This window comes from Crinia signifera, chromosome 5, assembly GCF_055691185.1.
Source record: "Crinia signifera chromosome 5, ASM5569118v1, whole genome shotgun sequence".
NCBI lineage: Eukaryota > Metazoa > Chordata > Amphibia > Anura > Myobatrachidae > Crinia > Crinia signifera.
Genome location: NC_139221.1, coordinates 41109390 through 41129772, shown reverse-complemented (window position 1 = coordinate 41129772; position 20383 = coordinate 41109390). Strand labels below are relative to the sequence as shown.

At 44.1% G+C, this 20383-nt stretch overlaps 1 protein-coding gene across 1 annotated transcript in view; it reads left to right on the top strand.

Annotated features, from left to right (window-relative positions):
• NECAB1 (N-terminal EF-hand calcium binding protein 1) overlaps positions 1 to 14058 on the top strand; it is a 207254-nt gene extending 193196 nt beyond the window's left edge. The window contains exons 11-13 of the mRNA XM_083187086.1: positions 7871 to 7948; positions 10112 to 10203; positions 12343 to 14058. Of these exons, the coding sequence (XP_083043212.1) occupies positions 7871 to 7948; positions 10112 to 10203; positions 12343 to 12371 (199 nt within the window). The 3' untranslated portion in view covers positions 12372 to 14058. The remainder of the gene's footprint in view (positions 1 to 7870; positions 7949 to 10111; positions 10204 to 12342) is intronic.
• The last annotated feature ends 6325 nt before the right edge of the window (positions 14059 to 20383 follow it).

Sequence of the window (20383 nt, the reverse complement as noted above, 5' to 3'; positions counted from 1 at the left end):
TCAGATCTTCACCAAGAATAGAGGCCTGCAATCACATAGACACCTCCCTACAGAATGAAATCCCGCCCTGTGCATGTCTGCAAATATCAATGATCGCCTGCCAGCGGCAAATCCATTTGCAACTCACCATCGAATGTTTTTTTCAGTCTGAAGAAGTGTGCATGGTGTGTACACACGGGGGCGATATGGCTTCCGATATTCCTGATATAGTGAACATCGGAAGCCATATTGCATATTAATTGTTGGCTTTTTAGGGCTAACGAGCCCGATGCATTGCCGATGCGCGCTCCCGAGTGAGCGCAAATCCACAGCGATATATTGAGGGCAGATCTGCACTATATAGTCTAAATTGTCCCTCTGCAGCATGCCGTGCTATGCGAGTCCCGATACCATCTGGTATTGGGACAATCATATCGGGACTCGCATAGCACGGCATATCTGCCATGTGTACACACCATAACCCTTCCACAACTCTGCAACAGAATCAGGCTGATCACGGCCAGAGCTGAGGTCACACTTCCTCCCTGAAACCGCTTGGGCACACCTGCGGTTTTCCCGACACTCAAAGAAAACAGCCGTGTGACACCCAGAAATGAAGGTTTCCTGTCAGTCAAGTTGTGAGGGGATTGCGGAAAAAAATAAATTGCCATTTTTTGTCACTGTTCGGCCTCACACATGTGTGCGCTACCATTTGTAAAATACTATGCGGATACATTCAATAATTGATCATCTTGCGAATTCGCACAACAGCAATCAGCTCTGAATGACCCCCATTGCTTTAAAAGGCTTTTACATCTGAACCATACTGTCTGTGGGAGATTCTCACATTGATATGTTCTGATATGTAATTGATTATTGCAGCTGCAAGGCAGGGCTATGGACAAGACATGTCTTTGAGATGCAGTCCAGGGGGAAGTCTTGTGTCTCTGTGTAACAGATTGTTTTTTTCCCTGTGGTAAATATTGGTAATCTATATACCTGCAGGTTTCTAACTTGTATATCTATGCTATTGGACCTGCGGAAATAGAAAGAACATGGAAGAATATTGTCACAAATGTTTATATAAAGAAGCCTGTAAGCCATCATAACCTTGGTAAAGGGCATGATTCAGATGCCAGTCACCGGTATATGCCACTTTTTACCCTGTGAATGCACCCATGTTCACGTCTTTGACGATATGTTATTCAGTGTAGCACAGAAGTCAACTTTCTAAACCAAGAATAGCAGTGGAAAAGGGTACATAAAAAAAAAAATAGACATCGTTAAAAGAATATGTGGGCCTAAATTTACAAAGCAAATGAGATATAAAAATCAGTCATCTACAATCCAATAAAACACAGGCCCATTTCAGCTGTATTGTAGCAGGAAGTTCAAAGAAATCATTCTAGTGACATGCACAGTGGTGCAAGTAGAATTTTTTTTCTTGGTGGTACGGATAGCTGCCGCCAAAAATAGGCGTGGCCATGTGTCATGAGGGGGCATGGTCACACAAAGCTAGAGGAGTGACTAAATGACAATAGTGGCGTGGCATCAGGAGACGGGGAATGAGAAACAGGGAATGACTGGGGGTGGGTTGGCTCTTGCTTGGGGGAGAGCCGGGCAGCTTGTGCTTACAATTGTGGAGCCTGCTCTTCATGCTGTCAGCGCCGCTGATGCCTGTCAGTGTGACAGGCGAAATCAGCAGTAGCCGGTAGCTGCATACAGCACCAATCATAACGCTGGGGTGGGCGGGCTGTGGATGCATTATATTTAGACTTAAAATAAAAATAGAATTGACAGTGGGTCAGGGGGTAAGTGGTACTGCGTACCTACAACATATTTCTTACAGGTACTCCGTACCACGCTGTATCCCCTTGCTTGCAACACTGGACATGCATACAATACAGACTGCACCTCAGCTGCCAGAATAGAGCACTTTACAGTGACTTGTATTCAATTCAGAGAGCATTTTAGTGATAGCTATTCTATTGAACATTCTAGTGACCACTTATATACAAAACAGAGAACATTTCAGTCAAAACCTTCTTTACAATACAGAGTGCATTCCAGTCAAAACTTGTATACAATACAGAGAGCATTACAGTCAAAAGTTTTGGTACTTGTGTAGTTTCACGGAGGCACGCTACGTTGTCAGCATAGTGTCCCCGCATCAGCCCTGCGTAGTCAGCGTAGTGTCCCAGCGGCAGCCCTGCGCAGTCAGCATAGTGTCACCACCAGGCAGCGTAGTCACTTTACTGTCCCTGCGAGCTGCAGCTCTGTCCATGGCGTCCCTGGCAAGCCTCTCACACAGCTCTGGTTACCGCCAGATCCCCTATGCTGGCCGACTCCGGCGGAGTGGTGATCATGCGGGTACCGGCGGAGCTGCACTCCATCTGCCTGAGGACACATTTGTGTCTCATACGCTTGTTCTTCTCAGTAATTCTGAGCAACCCTGCCTGTGTCCGCTTCAGGGAGACGGACAGCGTTAGGGGTTCGGTAGCACGCGCCTCTCGTGCACAAAGAGGGGGTGTGGGTGCAAGTGCGTCTCATGCACAATAAAGGACACATTTGCCAGTGCTATATGTTACATACTGGCAAATGCCTCCATTTCAAACCCCCACTATCCACGTCAGCCTGAAGCGTGACGTGGGGACCTGTTCATACCCCCACTATTCATGTTGGCGTGGAGTTGATTTTAGAAAGTGTGGCGAGCGCAGCGAGGGGACGTGGAATACATGTCAAGTAATCTTCGCTCGCCATGCTTCGGTCTCTTTTTACACGTCCCCTCGCGGGGCGCACTGCGTTTGCCACGCTTCGGGCTTGGTGGCATGCTGCGCTCGCCATACTTTATAATGCCAATGTGGATAGTGGGGGTATGAACAGGTCGGCTGGACGTGTATCGCATCCGCTCGCCACACTTGGTCAATGGTTCCCACACAATGTGATAAGCGCTGACACAACGCTGACTGACTATGCCTACTGCGTAAGCTCCGGTTAGGCGCAAATGTATACAGAGTCGCAGACACAAGCTGACTACGCTGACTACGGGAACACATTACTGATGCTGAGAGGGACACTACGCTGACTACATAAGTGCCGCCTTGAAACTACACAAGTACCAAACTTTTATACATTACAGAGAGCATTTCATTCAAAACTTGTATACAATACAGAGAAGATTCTACAAAACAAATTCCAGACCATTGTAGATCCCAGCAGTTAACTTACAACTACATCGGTTCCTGTGACGGGCGGTTTCAGCAGAACCAGGACAACACACTTCTCAGAAACAAAGCATTGAGACATGCTTTCAGAATACATACATATATATATATATAAGTATGTCTGTATGCTGTAGTATTGTCCCCACTATTGCCATCTGCAATGATAATTATGGTGTGTAGTCAGCACCATCTAGTGTTTGCATATTACAGACTAATAAAATCTTGAAACTCAGGGACAAGGATTTAGGATGATGTTAGTGTATATTAAAGCCTGTGAACGCTGTTCTGTTATAGATAGAAGTGGCCACTATCCACCTTGGTCACTGTCTCGTCTCATCATAGGAGAGTAATTCATCTCTGATGACATTGCATGTAGCATCTCATGTGAGACGGGGGTGCACTTACCATCTACCTCTCTCCACAGAAACAGCTTAGCCCTACGAAAGCCCAATATGCATCTTTTGGGCTTGTTTTCATGCTGAATTCATGTGTCAAAATGTATATGTGGCTTGCTTTTTTAAAACAAATATTGCATTTGTTTTTTGTTTTTTTTGTAAATATAATGTATAAATACTAGAGATGTGCGGCGGCCACTTTTTCGGGTTTTGTTTTTTTATCTGGATCTCCCTTCGTGTTTTGGATCTGGATTGGTTTTGGCAAAACCACCCTTGTGGGTTTTGGTTTTGGATCTGGATTTTTATGAAAAAATGCTAAAAATGTCTAAAATAACAGAATTTGGGCCTGTTTTTGCCCCTAAAGTATTATTGACCTCAATAACTTTAGTTTCCACTCATTTCTAGTCAATTTTGATCACTTCACAGCTTACAAAATTGTTTTCATTTACTGTAGTTGGGCCAAAAGGGTATACCGAGGTAGCTGGATGACTAAGCTAAGCGACAGCAGTGGGCATCACATACATGTGGACCTTACACTTCCAAACTGGCAGTGCGGCACTGCAGGGGCAGACAGAGTGGCAGTTTAATAAACTATCCCAAAAAAAGAGAAATGCTCCAAACAGCAAATACAAAGAGGTATCGGCCTTGTCATGACTGATGGTAGCAGCTTCAGCACTCCCACTATTTCCTCCTCCATCATCCTCCAAAAATGTGTTTTTATTTTATTTATTACTTTTATTTATTTTTCTTACTTTACACTGGACACAGCCTGTCACACTGGACACAGCCCCTTGGACACTGGACACTGCCCCTGGACACAGCCTGTCACCCTGGACACAGCCTCTGGACAATGGACACAGCCTCTGGACACAGCTCCTGTACACTGGACACAGCCGTCACACTGGACACAGCCCCTGGACAATGGACACAGCCGTCACAATGGACACAGCCTCTGGACACAGCTCCTGTACACTGGACAATGGATATATGTCACGCTGGACACTGGATATATGCCGTCACACAATGGTTAGATGTCACACTGGCCACTGGATATATGTCATCACACTGGACACTGGATATATGTCGTCACAGTGGACACAGGATATATGTCGTCACACTGGACAATGGATATATGTCACGCTGGACACAGGATATATGTCGTCACACTGGACACAGGATATATGTCGTCACACTGGACACAGGATATATGTCGTCACAGTGGACACAGGATATATGTCGTCACACAGGACACAGGATATATGTCGTCACACAGGACACAGGATATATGTCGTCACACTGGACACAGGATATATGTCGTCACACAGGACACAGGATATATGTCGTCACACTGGACACAGGATATATGTCGTCACACTGGACACTGGATATATGTCGTCACAGTGGACACAGGATATATGTCGTCACACTGGACAATGGATATATGTCACGCTGGACACAGGATATATGTCGTCACACTGGACACGGGATATATGTCGTCACACTGGACACGGGATGTCGTCAGTCGTCACACAGGACAGGACACAGGATATATGTTGTGAGTGACTCGTGACACTGGACAATGGATAAGATATAGGCTGTCACACTGGACACAGCCCCTTGTATTACTGCAGCCCCTGTACACAGTGTACTACTCAGCAGCACTGCAGCCCCTGCGTGTGAGCACTGCAGCACTGAGTTAGTTAGTTAAATCACAAAAAACACAGGGTTCAGGGCTAAATAAATCACAACACAGGGCTTAGGGCTAAATAAATCACAACAGGGCACGGGCCACAGTACAGCCCCTGGACAGTGGACACTGCAGCCCCTGCGTGTGAGCACTGCAGCACCTAGTTAGTTAAATCACACTACAGGGCTCAGGCCTATAAACAGTCACTGACTCTCAAGTCTACAACACAGGGCAGTGAGGGCAGGTCACTGAGCACAGCACAGCACGGAGCACATGGCACGGAGCACAGCACAGGGCAGTGAGGGCACAGGTCAGGTCACGGAGCACATGGCACAGAGCACAGCACGGAGCACATGGAGCTTCCCAACCACCCTCTTCCCTCTCCAAGATTGGAGTGAAGATTGCGGGGCGCGCGTGCGTCTTTTATAAGATCCCGCTCCCGCGAGAATCCGACAGCGCGATGATGACGTTCGGCCTTGTTATTGGTCCGGAATTCAGGCGGGAACTCCCGAGCCGGCTTGGATCTGGCCCGGATCCCCGATATTCGGATCTCGGGGATCCGGACCCGCTCATCTCTAATAAATACATTTTAAATGTATGTTGAATGGGTTTTGTATAGCTATTGATCTGAATATATATATATATATATATATATATATACTGTATATACACGCACAGTTTCTGCCTGGTTCAGTGTCCTCACTTGCACGATCTAGATTTGCGCTGGTAGCAGTTGAGACATGTAGACGAATTGCCCTCGCGTTTCAACCAGTAAAACCCACAAGGGAATTTGGGTATTGCTACAGAAAGGCCCTCCTCGGTTGTATTCCTCTGCCATGGTCTCAGATGTGACATAACAATGTAAGGTACGAAGATTGGTCAATAAGTTGGCTCTGGTATAAACAGACTCCAGATAAGACAGATGGATCGGGTGTGGTATGACTTGCCGACGCTCGGGTTCTCGTTGTCAGTATACCGTATTTCGGCCACCGGTATTCTGACAGGGGAGCTCAAAACTGCGTTCACCACCAGTTCTATTCTCCAACTATGGGGGTGGTGGACCTCCACCATGAAGAACATTCTCTGTTGGTCTTAATCACGACTGTCAGGCAGTTGAACAGTCAGGATTTCGGCATCGGTATACTGACCGTCGGGATCCCGACTATCGGGAGGTCATCTGGTACCTGAAGGATCATCAAGAGGCAAGCCGGGGACAGAACCAAACCAGACAGGAAGCCGAGCTAAGTCAGCAAACAAGCCACATATCAGGAATAAGCCTGGGTGAATACTTTTGGGTCAGTATACAGAATGAAAATAAGCTGAATAATTAAAACATGGAAGTCTGGAGAACAGGTAGTGAAACCAGTACTTAAGACTGTGCCCAGGGCTGCATTAAAAATGCTATCAAATTTGGAAATTTTGGAAAAAAACCTTCCAGAGAAACTGCTGGCCGTCTACTGACAAGTTCATAACAATTTGTCCAGCGGTTTGTGAGATTACCCCGTGCAGACAGACAGATGCCACTTTGCTTTATACTATGTAAGGATTGGAGAGCTGTGTATTCTTTTCTTGTTTTGTTTGGTAGGCCCGGGATTTCTGGGATAGTGTTCTGGCCATGAATGAATAGCTTGGCCTGATGTCTCAAGGGGTGTTTATTGTCTGGTCTGACGGATTGGACCGCATATCGCTCAGTGTATGTGCAATATATTCTCTTCCACGGTCGCTTGCAATGACGCTAGGTTGGATGTGCTGAATGTCAAACCTAGCTACATCGCTTGTGACACCATGGTTGTTAATGAAGGACTGAACAGCAACTGTTCTGTCCCTCATTAACATGGCTTAATGTGTAACCAGGTTCCGATATGTCGGTCAATGGGACTGATATATCGGCTGAGTACACAATGTTTTAGTATCCAGCGCATGCACTGTATGAAGTGTACTCTAATTGAGGAACCCCATTTGTTGAAATACTGGGGGGAGGGGCAACCGAGTAGGGTGCCTAGACATCATTATCCCCAGTGTTGTCCATATACATTATAATGACTATAGGGAAAGTACAGTCAGTCTAACACCAAGAACACGGCAGTCCTACCCACTGGCTGTGTTATGGATGTAACACAGTGTTTTTCCAACCACTGAGATGCCCAAACCAGTTTACAGCCACCACCAGTTCAACTGTTCTTTACTGGTCTTTTCTTTTCATGTAAATTGCCAATGTATTTTATTTTTGTTACCTGTGGGGACCATTGTGATTGTGTTTTATATTGGGGCCAAAATTATTATTTTTTTTTTCTGTGGGGGCCAATGTGTTTTGGCCTTTGGGGATCTCATGGTGTGCCTTGGCAATTTTAAAATCTTATTTAGTATGCAGCAAGGTTAAAAAACACATCGGATGAACACGTCGGAGACTGCACTGACATAGGAAGAAGACATCACCCAGGCTGAACACAATTTAGCATTCTAGTTTTCATCATAATAAAATTGTCTTAAAAAATATGTTTTTTTTAATTATTAAATATTTTTTATACTGCAAAAAAAAATATTTATATTTATATAGTATTGACTTATTATTTTGCCTCCCACAGTGTTGCCATTCAGAAGCTTTCAAATGAGTCCCGTTTCATCATCTATGAGTTTTGGGAAAGCAGTAGTGTATGGAAGAAGTAAGTAAAACTGCTCATTTTTTCTGTCGTTAGTATGTTGTATCCCTGAGCCACACAAAGCAATAACCAGTGCTGCCCAAAATGTGGTACATGCAACTAGGGCGGTGCAGAGTGTGCAAATGCACAAAGCGCTGAAGGGCGTTGGGCGCTGTTGGTGGCACTTGTCAATTATCTCTTTTAATTACTTCCATTTATAAGCTTCCCTCGTTTTTGAGACACAGCATTTCCTGACCAGCTCAGTGAGTAAGATGTTTGACTGGAATGCAACAGGTTATGGGTTTGACTCCTGGGTATGGCAGTATATTGAAACGTGTTATATAATGTGGGGAGGGGCATGGTAGCATGGGCTATTACAGCTCTGGGAATAGGACCTTGTGTGCTTGACCTGGCCATTATCCCGAATTCGTACAAATCTAAAGGGTCTTTAAGAATATTTGATGATTTATAAGGTGAAAGACAAGTTAATATTTTATGTGCATCCTCCCTTAGAAAGTATATGGAAGGATTTGCACTCTTACAGACAAGTACTGTACATGTTTGTTCAGTAATGGTATTGTAGGGAACTGTTGAAGTCAACCTTTCTTACCTGGGAAGTGTCCCTGTGCCAGTGTTCCGCTATCCCAGGTGTCAGGGAGCCGCTGTTCTGCTACCCCCAAATAACTGGTTCCCATTTGCCAGCATACAACATATACTTATTTTGAACTGTAAACCATATTACTGCACTTGGCTTCTAAAGCGCAAGCGGTCACTTTCCTGGGTCGTGCAAAGTTTGTGACATGCGTTCTATGTATTCTAGCGGCAGTGATCAGGCCATAAACTAACACTGGCAATGGGGGTCATTCAGACTTGCTCGCTATGCTGCATATATTCACTGCCTGCGTAAAATCCCCGCGACATGATGCAAGCGGATACACATCTGGTCGCATACAGCCGCACAGAGGAAAAATCATTCAATTGTCGATTACCATTGATCATTTTTTTCTCCCTTCACAGAAAAAAGTAAGCCTAGACTTACTTTTGTTCTGGGCGGTGATGGCTTAATTGGGGGCAGGCGCCGACGTCAAGTGACATCAGCCACCCGCCCCGAGAAGCATGTGCATGCATGAGTATGCCTGCGCTCACAGGGGCACGCCTAGCGTTTCTATGGCTATGCCTATAAAATGCTGGGTGGACCTCAGCCACTGCCCTCCACCTGGCCATCATATTTGAACGCCCCAGTGAGTCTTAAACTTGCCAAAAGGTTTTTGCTTGGGGGGGGGAAATGCGCTTCAGAATCTATGGGCATCCGCACTCCCCCACCTTTGAAAACAGTTTTGAATCAGCCCAATATGCTTTAAGTCTCCCACACGGACCCGATTTGGGCCAATCCCAATGAATCGGCCTGTCAAATCACCCCAGTTTGATGTCCCCTTAAGTCCGATGTGCGGTTCCGTGCGCATCAGACCTGAGTCAGACCTTCTGGCCTTCCGACCACTCGACCTGGGACCTCCCTCCTGGTGGCGAGACAGGTGGGAGCAGGGACGCATGCAACAAATTGTGGAAGGTCCCGTGCGGCTCGCGGGGTATCGGGTGGCTATACACTGCTGCAAGACATCACAGCAGTGTATGGTCACCTTTAGGGTGTCATTTAATAGGATGAGAGATTCAGAAGGTGAGAGATTTGGTAAGAAATCTCCCGTTTTTTAAACGCGGCAATCATTTACATTGCAACATCAACCTGGTTTTGCAGTGTAAATGATTGCCGCTTTAAAAAAACTGGGGTACTTATGTATTATCTGGGCTCCCATGTTAAATGCACCCCATTTTTTCATACCCCTACTATCCATCTACGCATGGAGTTTATTTTATATTGTGTGGCGAGCGCAGCGAGCCACCGTGCCCGAAGCGTGGCGAGCGCAGTGAGCCCCGCGAGGGGACGCGGTCTCATAAGAAAAACGTGAGCCCAGATATTACATAAGTACCAAAACTGGAGATTTCTTACTAAATCTCTCACTTTCTGAATCTCTCATCCTATTATATTTCCCAATTAGTCAATCTTTTATATAAAACTGTTCCTGTCTCTCAGCATAAGCCAGAAACTACTTTGTAGCATTTCCCTACATGTGATGTCTTTGTAGAGTAAGGTATTCATGTCCTCATAATAACCGCTTGATGTTTACACAGCCACCTCCAAGCTAATTACAGCAAAACATTTCAGAGGACTAATGTGGATTTCCTGGAAACCCCAGAACTGACGACAACAATGCTTGTACCTGGTTAGTATAATCCCCATTACTGCACAATGCACGCGTTATGTCACTGCATGTACTGTGCTAGCATTACTCTGCTCCCCGGAGACGCGGTGACTCAGTCCCGCTCATTACCATCAGAGGTACAACTCATCCACACAGATCTCTTTTTGCTCTTTTAATTATTAAAATACCTTCCACGCCGACACAGAACGGGTAGACTAGATGTTATACTGCGATGGCCCTGACGGCACGTACCGGATATATTCTGCCTTATTGCAGCCTGCTGTGAATTTGGTTAAACTGATTAAAACAAGCGATTTTAATTGGCCAAGTAATCATTTGGTAAAGGCTTGATTGAGAGGAATAAATTCACTCATCTCTAAATTACAGCTGATTCAAGAATGACGATTAAGGGAAAGCGCGCTATTAACCCTTTCAGCATCCGTCGCTGACTAAATCTGTTCAGTAAATACTCCGGGGTGTAGACTCGTGTATTTGCAGGATACAGAGAGCGATTTTATCATTCAATCTTCATCCATGAATGAGATGGAAGTTGTGTATTATAATCCAATTTCTAGCCATGTATCACAGATATAAGGAACATAATAAGCTCTGTGTTATAATACAGGGCAGTGAGAGTATGATTCAGGGATCTTCTGCACTGTTTTCTGGGCCTGCCAAAGCCAATGGCTTCCTCCTTAGATGCAGCTTCACCGGTCCTGGATGTGTGATTTTGCTGGACATACAGATGGAGCCGACCTCTTCCGGATCACCAAACGCCAGCCGCCGGAAGGGGATGCGCGCACATCCCCTTTTAACGGAGCTCGCCCCGGGGTACCAGGCCTCACTAGGATAAATGTAGTACAGGGAGAAGCCCGGAGAGGAGAGTTCCAGCAGCCACTCAGGGGGGCGGGGCTTAAGTGTGATGTCACTAAGCCCCGCCGCCATGATGGTAAACTGCCAAATTCACGGATCTTTGTGGAGGGGGCGGGGCTAAAATGACGCGATTGTGTCATTTTAGCTCCGCTTCCTCATCTGAGACCCGAGGATTGCGGCATTTTAATGCCGCGATCCGGGGCGCAGGGGGGTCCCTCCTGAATCCGGGAGGGTTGCCCACCCTTCCGGGGGCCAGGAGGGGGTTCCGATTTTCGGGAGACTCCCGGCCATTCCGGGAGAGTCGGCAACCCTGATGTAGTACAGTGTGTCACACTCAGTTGCAGGCTATAATATGATTTATTGTACACAAAGGACGCAGACACTAAAGATTGCATAATCCATATACTGAGTGTTCTGGTCACAGTGCTCGTCCGTACACCCAATAGTGTATAAATGAAAACGTAACAAAAATAACAAAAGGTTTTGCAACATCCGATGCAGATTGTCCCGGAAAGATATTAGCATTCCGGTGTAAAAATAATTTACCTGGGGCGACGTGATATTTGCATTGTCCCCACACTATAAAGTACTTTGGTTTTGCAAATGTATCAAAGTGCACGTCTACCTTCTAGTCTCTGGTCAGGATACGTTCACAATACCAGTGCCGGCATCCCAACAACTGCCGGAATCATGACTGCCGGGATGCCAAACTTATACCCCTTATTCATTAGACAAGCTGGGTCACACCCGGAATTTTGTACCCAAGTGCAACACGGCTTGCAAATCCTTTCCCGCTAACATCCTGGCCCAGCATAATGCTGGGTGGGTGACATCATTGGGAGGCAGGCCAGGGCGGCACTGGGAGGTGAGAGCATCTCCCAGTAGCGGGTTTTACATCACAGTGAACAGGTTACCCATTTCCACTGCCCCTGGGAGCATCCCGGGTCCAACCCAGGTAATTACCCAGGTTGGAGTCTGGGATCTTTTCCAAGGACGCATTTCCACTAGCAAAACAAAAGGGTCAATGCGTGTCCCCCCGCCCCCAGGGTATTGGTGTTGGGGTTAGCCACTAGTAGGGAGGGTAGGGGGTACGGCTGCACAGAGGGGGGGGGAATAAGTATACTTACCTTACCCCTGTCAGGATTCTTTCCTTCAGGATTTATCTGGTCATCTGAATGTGTCCCCTCTGGTTTAAAGGGATGTGCTGAATTTCTGTGTATCTTCAGAATGTATTGTATATGTAGCCCATTATATCTAATTTTTATTTACACGTTACCTTTTTTCCAGCTTCGTGGTGGGTTCTCAACAACAATTAGACGCGACATCCAGATCAGCAGTGGTTCTTATTGTTTGGCATTACACATGAATGAAGCCTGTAATATTGTATCTTCCTTTGTGTATCTGTAGGACATAGATTATATGACTACACTGCGCAAGTATTCTGTGAGTGTAACTCAGCCCATTACGCGGCGCCATACATTATTACATCAATTATGTCAACCATAACTAAATTGAATTAAGACCAGTTTCAATTCCTTTCTGCTAAAACCAAGCAGGCACTAAAATAACTTTTTTTCCTCAATAATATTGATTGAATTGTTAATGTTAATCAAAAGCGGGACACAAAAAGCAAGGAAACAAGAAACGCGGGTTACACGGAGAAAGCAGCAACAGAATACAGGCAGCGCCAATCTCAAATCCGTCTGCAAACAAACAGTAAAATATAATATGAAGGACAGTTACAAATGGGCACAGATTAATGAGTTATTGTCATTTAAACTAAACTGAAGTCTGACAAATGAGGTTTATGTTACAGACTCCTCACCATCAGTGACACACACATGCCATAATAGAGGAGGAAGCTGAAGAGGAGTAATACATGGTGGCAGTTTCCATGTCAAAATGGGATTGCACCATATTAAAAACTTTTGAGAGAGGGAGGAAGAACTTTCCATCTCTGGGTGCGGGCAGCTCCAGCAGCCATTAAAATAACTTCTGGGGATAAAAAGTTTACTTGCCATCAAAATGTAACAAACCACGGAGAGCAATAGAATACAAGCCAATCAGCTCCTGCCATGTTACAGGTAGTATTTGAAAAGTGACAGTAGCTGATTTGTTGGTATGTTATATATTTGCTGTCTCTCTCTCTCTCTCTTGCTTTTGAGAAGTAGTTTATCAAAAAGGTATAAAAATAATGGACAGCAATTTCCATTAAGCCATTCAACCAAAATGGCCGCCCTATCGCTACCAAATACCATTATTAGAATGTGCATCAAAAGGTTGACAAAGCAAGAAAAAAAAGAAAAAAAGACACGTTTAATCCTCTAATAAAGAAATGCATGCAGGAAACATCCTAGAAATGTAGGGAACTAAGAAGAAGGTCCCGAAGGAGTATCCTGTCCTCTCGGTCAGTCGCTAGCTCCTTGTAGTAAGGTACAGGCTGCTATTGCATTGGGCAAGACCGGCTGCAAGACCCGCCAGCCGCTCCATTATCCCAGAGCCAATTGCAGCTCACAGCTAGTGGTCATTGGGAAGAACCTAAGGAATAGAGGAATTATCTACCAGAAGATAATCCAAATAATAATTTGGTATGGTTATGTGTGAGACACTGGGATACAGAATTTGAGTCATTGGGGAGATTTAGAAGTCGCCAAGTTCCTCAGCAGTTTTGTGTGTTACATGTATCTGCATCAAATGGAAATGACAAGAATAGCATCGCTCACCACCTACAGATCACACACACATAACCCGCACTACTGCTGCAGGACCGTGTGGCTAATTGCATCATCCCCATTGTATACACATTAATAAATTAATCCATCCAGGTAAGCAATATTCAATTATTTTTATTGCATTCACCATATGTACAGAGTATTTTCAATTAGGTGTAATTCTTATCATACGTTGTATATTGTAGAAGAGTAATTCAAATTATATATATATACACAAATAAATGTAAGGGGGTTTTTGTGCCAAACCTGAATAAATGCTTCCACTACCTGATTTCTCTTGTGTGTTGCTTTGTCACATGAATGTAATACAAAGTAGTGGCCTAATTACCATTACATAGAATGTGCACAATCATTAGAGTACAACCTCATCATTTTAGGGGGATTCATTAATACCCCTTTTACACTGACAAATGTTTCCCGGGTTAATGCACATGAACGTGCATCAACCCGAGAAATGAGTCAGTGTGAAAGGGTCCTGGTTCATTATCTCGGGTCCAGCGTTCCAGGATCTCAACCCAGGTCTTGACCCGGGTTGGATCTGGAAAGCTCGCGGGTCCAGGCGCAGTGTGAACGGGTATCCCGGGTCGACGAGACACAGATCCCGTTCACTGCACTGTAAATGCACCACTGGGAGATGCTGTCATCTCCCAGTCCTGCCTCCAGATGACGTCACCCGCCCGGCATTATGCCAGGTCGGGCGGCCAGTGTGAAAGCGAATGTGAAAGGGGTATAATTGGGGTGACTTCGTACACCATTGATAATTACAGTACAGTAGTGCTTATTATCCTGCATACCTTGCTCTGCCACGTTGATAATCGCGAGGTTCCTGAGAAATGACCAGATTTTTTAAAAGACTTATTTTTAACCCCAGATTCCTACTTACTGATGAACAGTTAGAGCTGCGGAACACTATGAATAAGGAAAATGTGATTGAACCCTCCAGAAATGTGTATTATCCTGGTAGCAGTTATAGACACCTTAAGGCCCATACACACTGGGCGACTGAGCTGAAAGCGGCTCAGTTTACTCGTTTGAGCGGCTTTTAGCGTACACCAGTGTGTACGGGGCAGTGATGTGGGCACCGGCATAGTTGCTGGCCTGGCTGTTCACAGATGAGCGAGGGAGCGGGCAGCATTCCATAGCATCCCGCTATCCACCCCGGGAAAAAATAAAAATTGCTGAAATGGGCAAAAAACACTCAGCATGTATGCACTGAGCATTTTTCAGCCCAGCAATTTGCCCCAAAAACTCCCAGTGTGTATGGACCTTTACATTCAAAGAGGTCGATAAGGTCATTAAAAATTGCAAAACCAAATACTGATCCATTCCTGTACTGTAGTATTGCTAATAAGAATATAAAAAACACTTTTATAACATTCAAGTATTTACACTTGTTTCACTGCCAGGATCTATACCAGGGGGAGTCAACTCCAGTCCTCGGGAGCAACCATCAGTTAATAAATTCCAGGTCTTCTTACAGAATCAAGTAAAGTAATTAGCTCCACCTGTGGATCTTTTCAAATGTGTCAGTGAGTAATGAGTGCACCTGTGCCCCTTCTAGGTGGAATGGAAAATGTGAATTGTTGGTCGCTTGAGGACTGGAGCTGGATGTCCCTGATCTATACGAAACTCATACCCACAAAAAAGCAAAATCATATTTGTTGTTAGATGAGATCAGTTTTCTAACAAAACATAAATGTATCAATCATGTTATGACTAAAAAAGTACAGGTATGGTATTAATATAAAAAGAGAATGGGAAAACACCTTGTAGGAGGTGTTTAGGGGGCACTCAGCAAAAGGTGCCTATCCCAGCAGATGCAATGTCGGGTTAGTTGTACCCGATAGTAAACTAGTAAAAAAGAAAAAAAACATACACACTGCTTATTATATAATAAAACACAAATAAAAATAACACCTTAATAAACACTGCACATGGAATAACATATAAAAAGCATACAATGGGTCTGTTCCTATGGTGCCCTTGTATTAATACAGCCCTCTCAGGAAAATAGTAGCATTGATCATTACCACTCCATTTTGCTTGGGAAGTGTCCACTCCTGATAGATGTCCTCCTGAGTGAGGGCGGATGGATTTTGGGGAACGTTGCAGGTCCCAATATGCCGTTGGAAGTGTTTAAAGCCAAAAAGGTATGCGAGTCCCCAGTATTTGTGCTTAGAACCGCCATGGTTCATTTTGTTATTTTTCTATAGTATTAATATCTACACCTATGTTCTGCGCTTACTAAACAGTAAAACATTGTGTTACAAGACCAATACTTCACATAGACAATTATACAGCTTATATCTTTGTCACTGCTGACCCGGGAAATTGCCCAGTTTATTAACCCGCATGTTGACCATATGTGTCAACTGACCACCCATATAGGAGGACGCTCAAGCAATGGGGACCACCAGGAATTTCCCCTGTACACTGCTGGGCCAGTCTGGCCTAGAAGATATCTAAATAGTAGAATATGGCCAGGTAATGCTATTCATTTTCATGTAATAGTCTATAAAATGCAGGAGAGATACTGTAGGTTAAATGATGTGGGACATGGATGTCGCTGGTAAAGAGTTTTTTCCCCAACCTGCAGATAGTTGTATTTTTCTCCAACATTTACCTACTTGTATACACAAACCACAATATATGTATTCAATAATGTACACACAAAAAATTGAAACTTCTGTATTTGCTGTAACACATCATTTATCATTAATTAAGATATTCAAATTTGAGCAGGAAACACCTTATAAACAGCCTCCTACATGTTTATGTCCAACCACACGGACGTACTACCTTTTTTTGACACCTATTTGGGGACAAGGATGATATCCCCAGCCCTACACATTCCTCTGTGTGTTGTTCAGTATAAAATGATCACGCAATGGTCACGATAGAATGCGAGAATCTCACAGCTGCTGGAATCTGGGCCCATGTTGTAGACAGACCAGATTAGAGATGATCCTTAATCTCGGAGCACTAGAACCATCTGTAAATTAGTATTATTTGTACTGATACAATGAAATCTATTAATTCTCCGAGACTTGAGAAGACGAACGTGAGAAATTCATCAGACTCTCCCCGGGGCAGGAACACACATAATTCCACTCTAGTTTATGTGAATATTTATTTAAAGTGATGTATGATTCAACCTAAATAGCTGCTGGCTAACCAAGTACCCCGCGTCCATTCAGGAAATCATTGTTAATCCAAATAAAATATTTTTCCACGTATCTTGTGTGTTACTGGTTATTCTGTCTTTGTGCTAATACTTCAGAATGGCATGTTAGGAACCTGGCACAACTGCCACTTCATTATACAACCTTATGACCTCTTTCCGCCCCTGTTCTGCATCTACACGGTGTGCATTTTGTCTACATTCAAGGACAACAAGACACAGTATAAAATCTCCAGGCTTTTAATTATCTTGTGCTCACCGCAGAGGTGCACCCCTCCCTACCGTACAGTCTGCCCCCATGGCTGATCATCCCACAAAACCGAAACTCCTTTAATGCAGTCACCGCTCAGCCCTCTTCTTCTGTTCCATCATGTGGTATCGAGAATAGGTTAAAATACAATACAATACAGGTTGAGTATCCCTTATCCCAAATGCTCAGGTCCAGAAGAATTTTGGATAACGGATTATTCCATATTTCAGAATTTTTTTATATTTCAATGATGTATCTTGAGGTATCTTACATTTATGTTGTACAGACACATGAAATACACAATTTATTTGTGTATAAAACAAGGTTTCAAAACATGAAAAAAAGTTTGCGTCCTATCTCAGGTATCTCAGGCACTGAATTTGAATGCTAAGCAATCATTTTCTTGCAGATATTACTAAGTTATAACTGTCCCTAGTAGTGCTTTTGGCAATAATTATTTTTTTTTTCACTTTCCGGAATGTTTGGTTTTCGGAATAATTTGGATAAGGAATACTCAACCTGTACATTGGAGATAAATCTAAATTTAAAACCTAATCCCCCAAAATAGTTTGTGTGAACCATCCACCTTCCACTAACTCAGGGCTGGGCAATTGCAGCCCTCCAGATGTTGATGAACTACACATCCCAGCATGCAGTGCATCAGATTCAGCATGGCCACATAGCAAAACTAATGCAAAGCATCCTAGGATGTGTAGTTAATCAACATCTGGAGGGCCACAATTGCCCAGCCCTGCACTAACTTCATCAGAGACACGAACTGAGCAATGACCTCTGGTTCCTCAGCCGCTCCTTCCAGTAATCCATAGCACAAATCCGCAATATACTGATTTCAGGACACAGTAATATATACAATCACCAACAGTTCCGATGACTATGACCCTATTCATAATTCAATAATTAAATAAGCTACCACCTACAGTGTATTAAAAATATTCTTGCCTGCACTGTCTATTTGGCCTGGCGATAGCAGGACCACACATTTATATCACCCACTGTGTACACACAGAGCGATTCAGGCAAACCTAAGCAATTTTGATGTAGTCAAAATCCCCTAGAAAAATTGCCCAGTGTGTACACCCTCTAAGCCCCACACATACACAGCGAGACATTTGCTAATGGCCAATTTTGACTAGATGCAATGGAGAGTTTGACCAAGCGATTTTGTCTAACTAATAATAGTCTATGATCTAGTCAAATCTGCCTTGGCTGCACAGTCTATCTATGCTAGGAGACACTGACTAAAGGGGTTTAACACACAGGACGATTCTAAGCAGTTTTGACTACTTTAGCAAAATCACTTAGGTTTGCCTGAATCGCTTCATGTGTACACAGCAGGCGATGACAATGCGTGGCCCAGCAGCGTTGAGATTGCTCAGCCAAATAGTCCGTGCAAGCAAGAAGAATATTCTTGCTACACTTTGCATTTTGCCGCTAATGGCAGGATGTAGCTAGCCATCTCTGATGGCTTAACTACTTCTTGATACACATGGGGCTCAGCCGAAATCCTGTGTGTACACTGCTTTAGCATCGGAATCTAAGCAGGAGAAAAACTGGGAGATTGACTAGATAGTCAAAGTCTCATCATGTGTACACCCCTGAAGGGAAATCTGCCTAATTGGACTAGGGCTAAAAAGGTAGTCAATTATGACACTGAATAGGATATCCCCTAAACCTGTATAGGAATAACTTACTGCAGTAAGACAGATGCCAGACACCTGGATTAGATTAAGCCAAAATTCTAAATTACACAGATCATTGCAAATATAATTACTGTACATAAAGTATATAGAACACAGGTGGCTGGCATCTCAAGTGGGCATCAATAATTAGTAAACAAATAAGGACAAGGCAGCACAGAACAACATCATTCCTGTTAGAGGAGGTGCTCATGTACATGACTACACATGGGAGTAACCGGCTTCTTGAGTAACTAGGATCATACTGTATGAAGCAAAGGCAGAGTAAATGGCCTATAGGTGTGTACACACGGAGCAATAGGATTGCTCAGCAATCATATTGCTGAGCAATCAATCATTGCTCAGTGCCCCGTTTTCATCTGCGACCAGAGATGGTCGCTGATGACAATGTCACACTGCCGGGAGAAGAGGCAGGGGGGAAGGCACTGGGGAGAGGAGCATGCCCCTCCAACCAGCGACCATTAGGGGGCTGAAAACGGGAGCGCGCACCCGGCGATATATTTCCGGTTTACACTCCAATCGCTGGCAATATGGTCGCTCAGCGATTATAGCCTGTGTGTATGCACTTCAAGTGTTGTGAGAAAAAGTCAGTTTAACAAGTTTTCTTCCACCAAATGATGGCAACTACCCTACCAGGCAGCCATTTTGTGAGAGAACCAAATATTTTGGAGACTTTCCCCCTATAAAAGCAGGGTGTATTACTTGGTGAGCAGTTAACGAAGTGCCTGTGTGATGTTACTGACTCCCTGTGATTGGACAGGCTGCAGGTATGTAAATACCAGCTCACCCCACATCTCTACCTACACTGTGTATAGGGGACACATATATATATACCCAATATAAAAAACGCACTGCAGTAGTAGGACAAGTCCTACACCTACAACATGGTCAGATACAGCATCTTCTGTAGAAGATGCTGGATAACATAGGGGTGCTACGGGCAACCAATCAGATCCTACTTTTTAAGCACCTTCGGATTGATTGCCCCTAGAAACATCCCTTACAACTCACATCTTAGTAAATAAACACCATAGACTTTACGTTGGCACCAGATGGATGGTGCCATACAGTAGGGTAGGTGGTAGAACAGACTGAACTGTATGCTCTTTCTATGAATGTCCATAGAGCCATATTATAGCTATAAAGTGCTTGCTGGGTTTCTATTGCATACTGCCATAATACTGTGAAAGTCCATCTCATACCAAACAGTCCTGGCTTGGATAAATAAAATCACATTTAAATAGCAATACAGCATGCATTGGAATCTTTTACCACCAGCTCATATCCAATATACTTCCCGTTCCTATTCTCATAAAAATGTTACGAATTGCTCTTTGCATATTGCCATATTTTTGTGAAAGTCTATCTGGCACCTGAAGTTAGTGATTCGGTACTACGACGGCAAACGTAATATACACCACAGTAAGTTTTTACAATTTTTTTTATT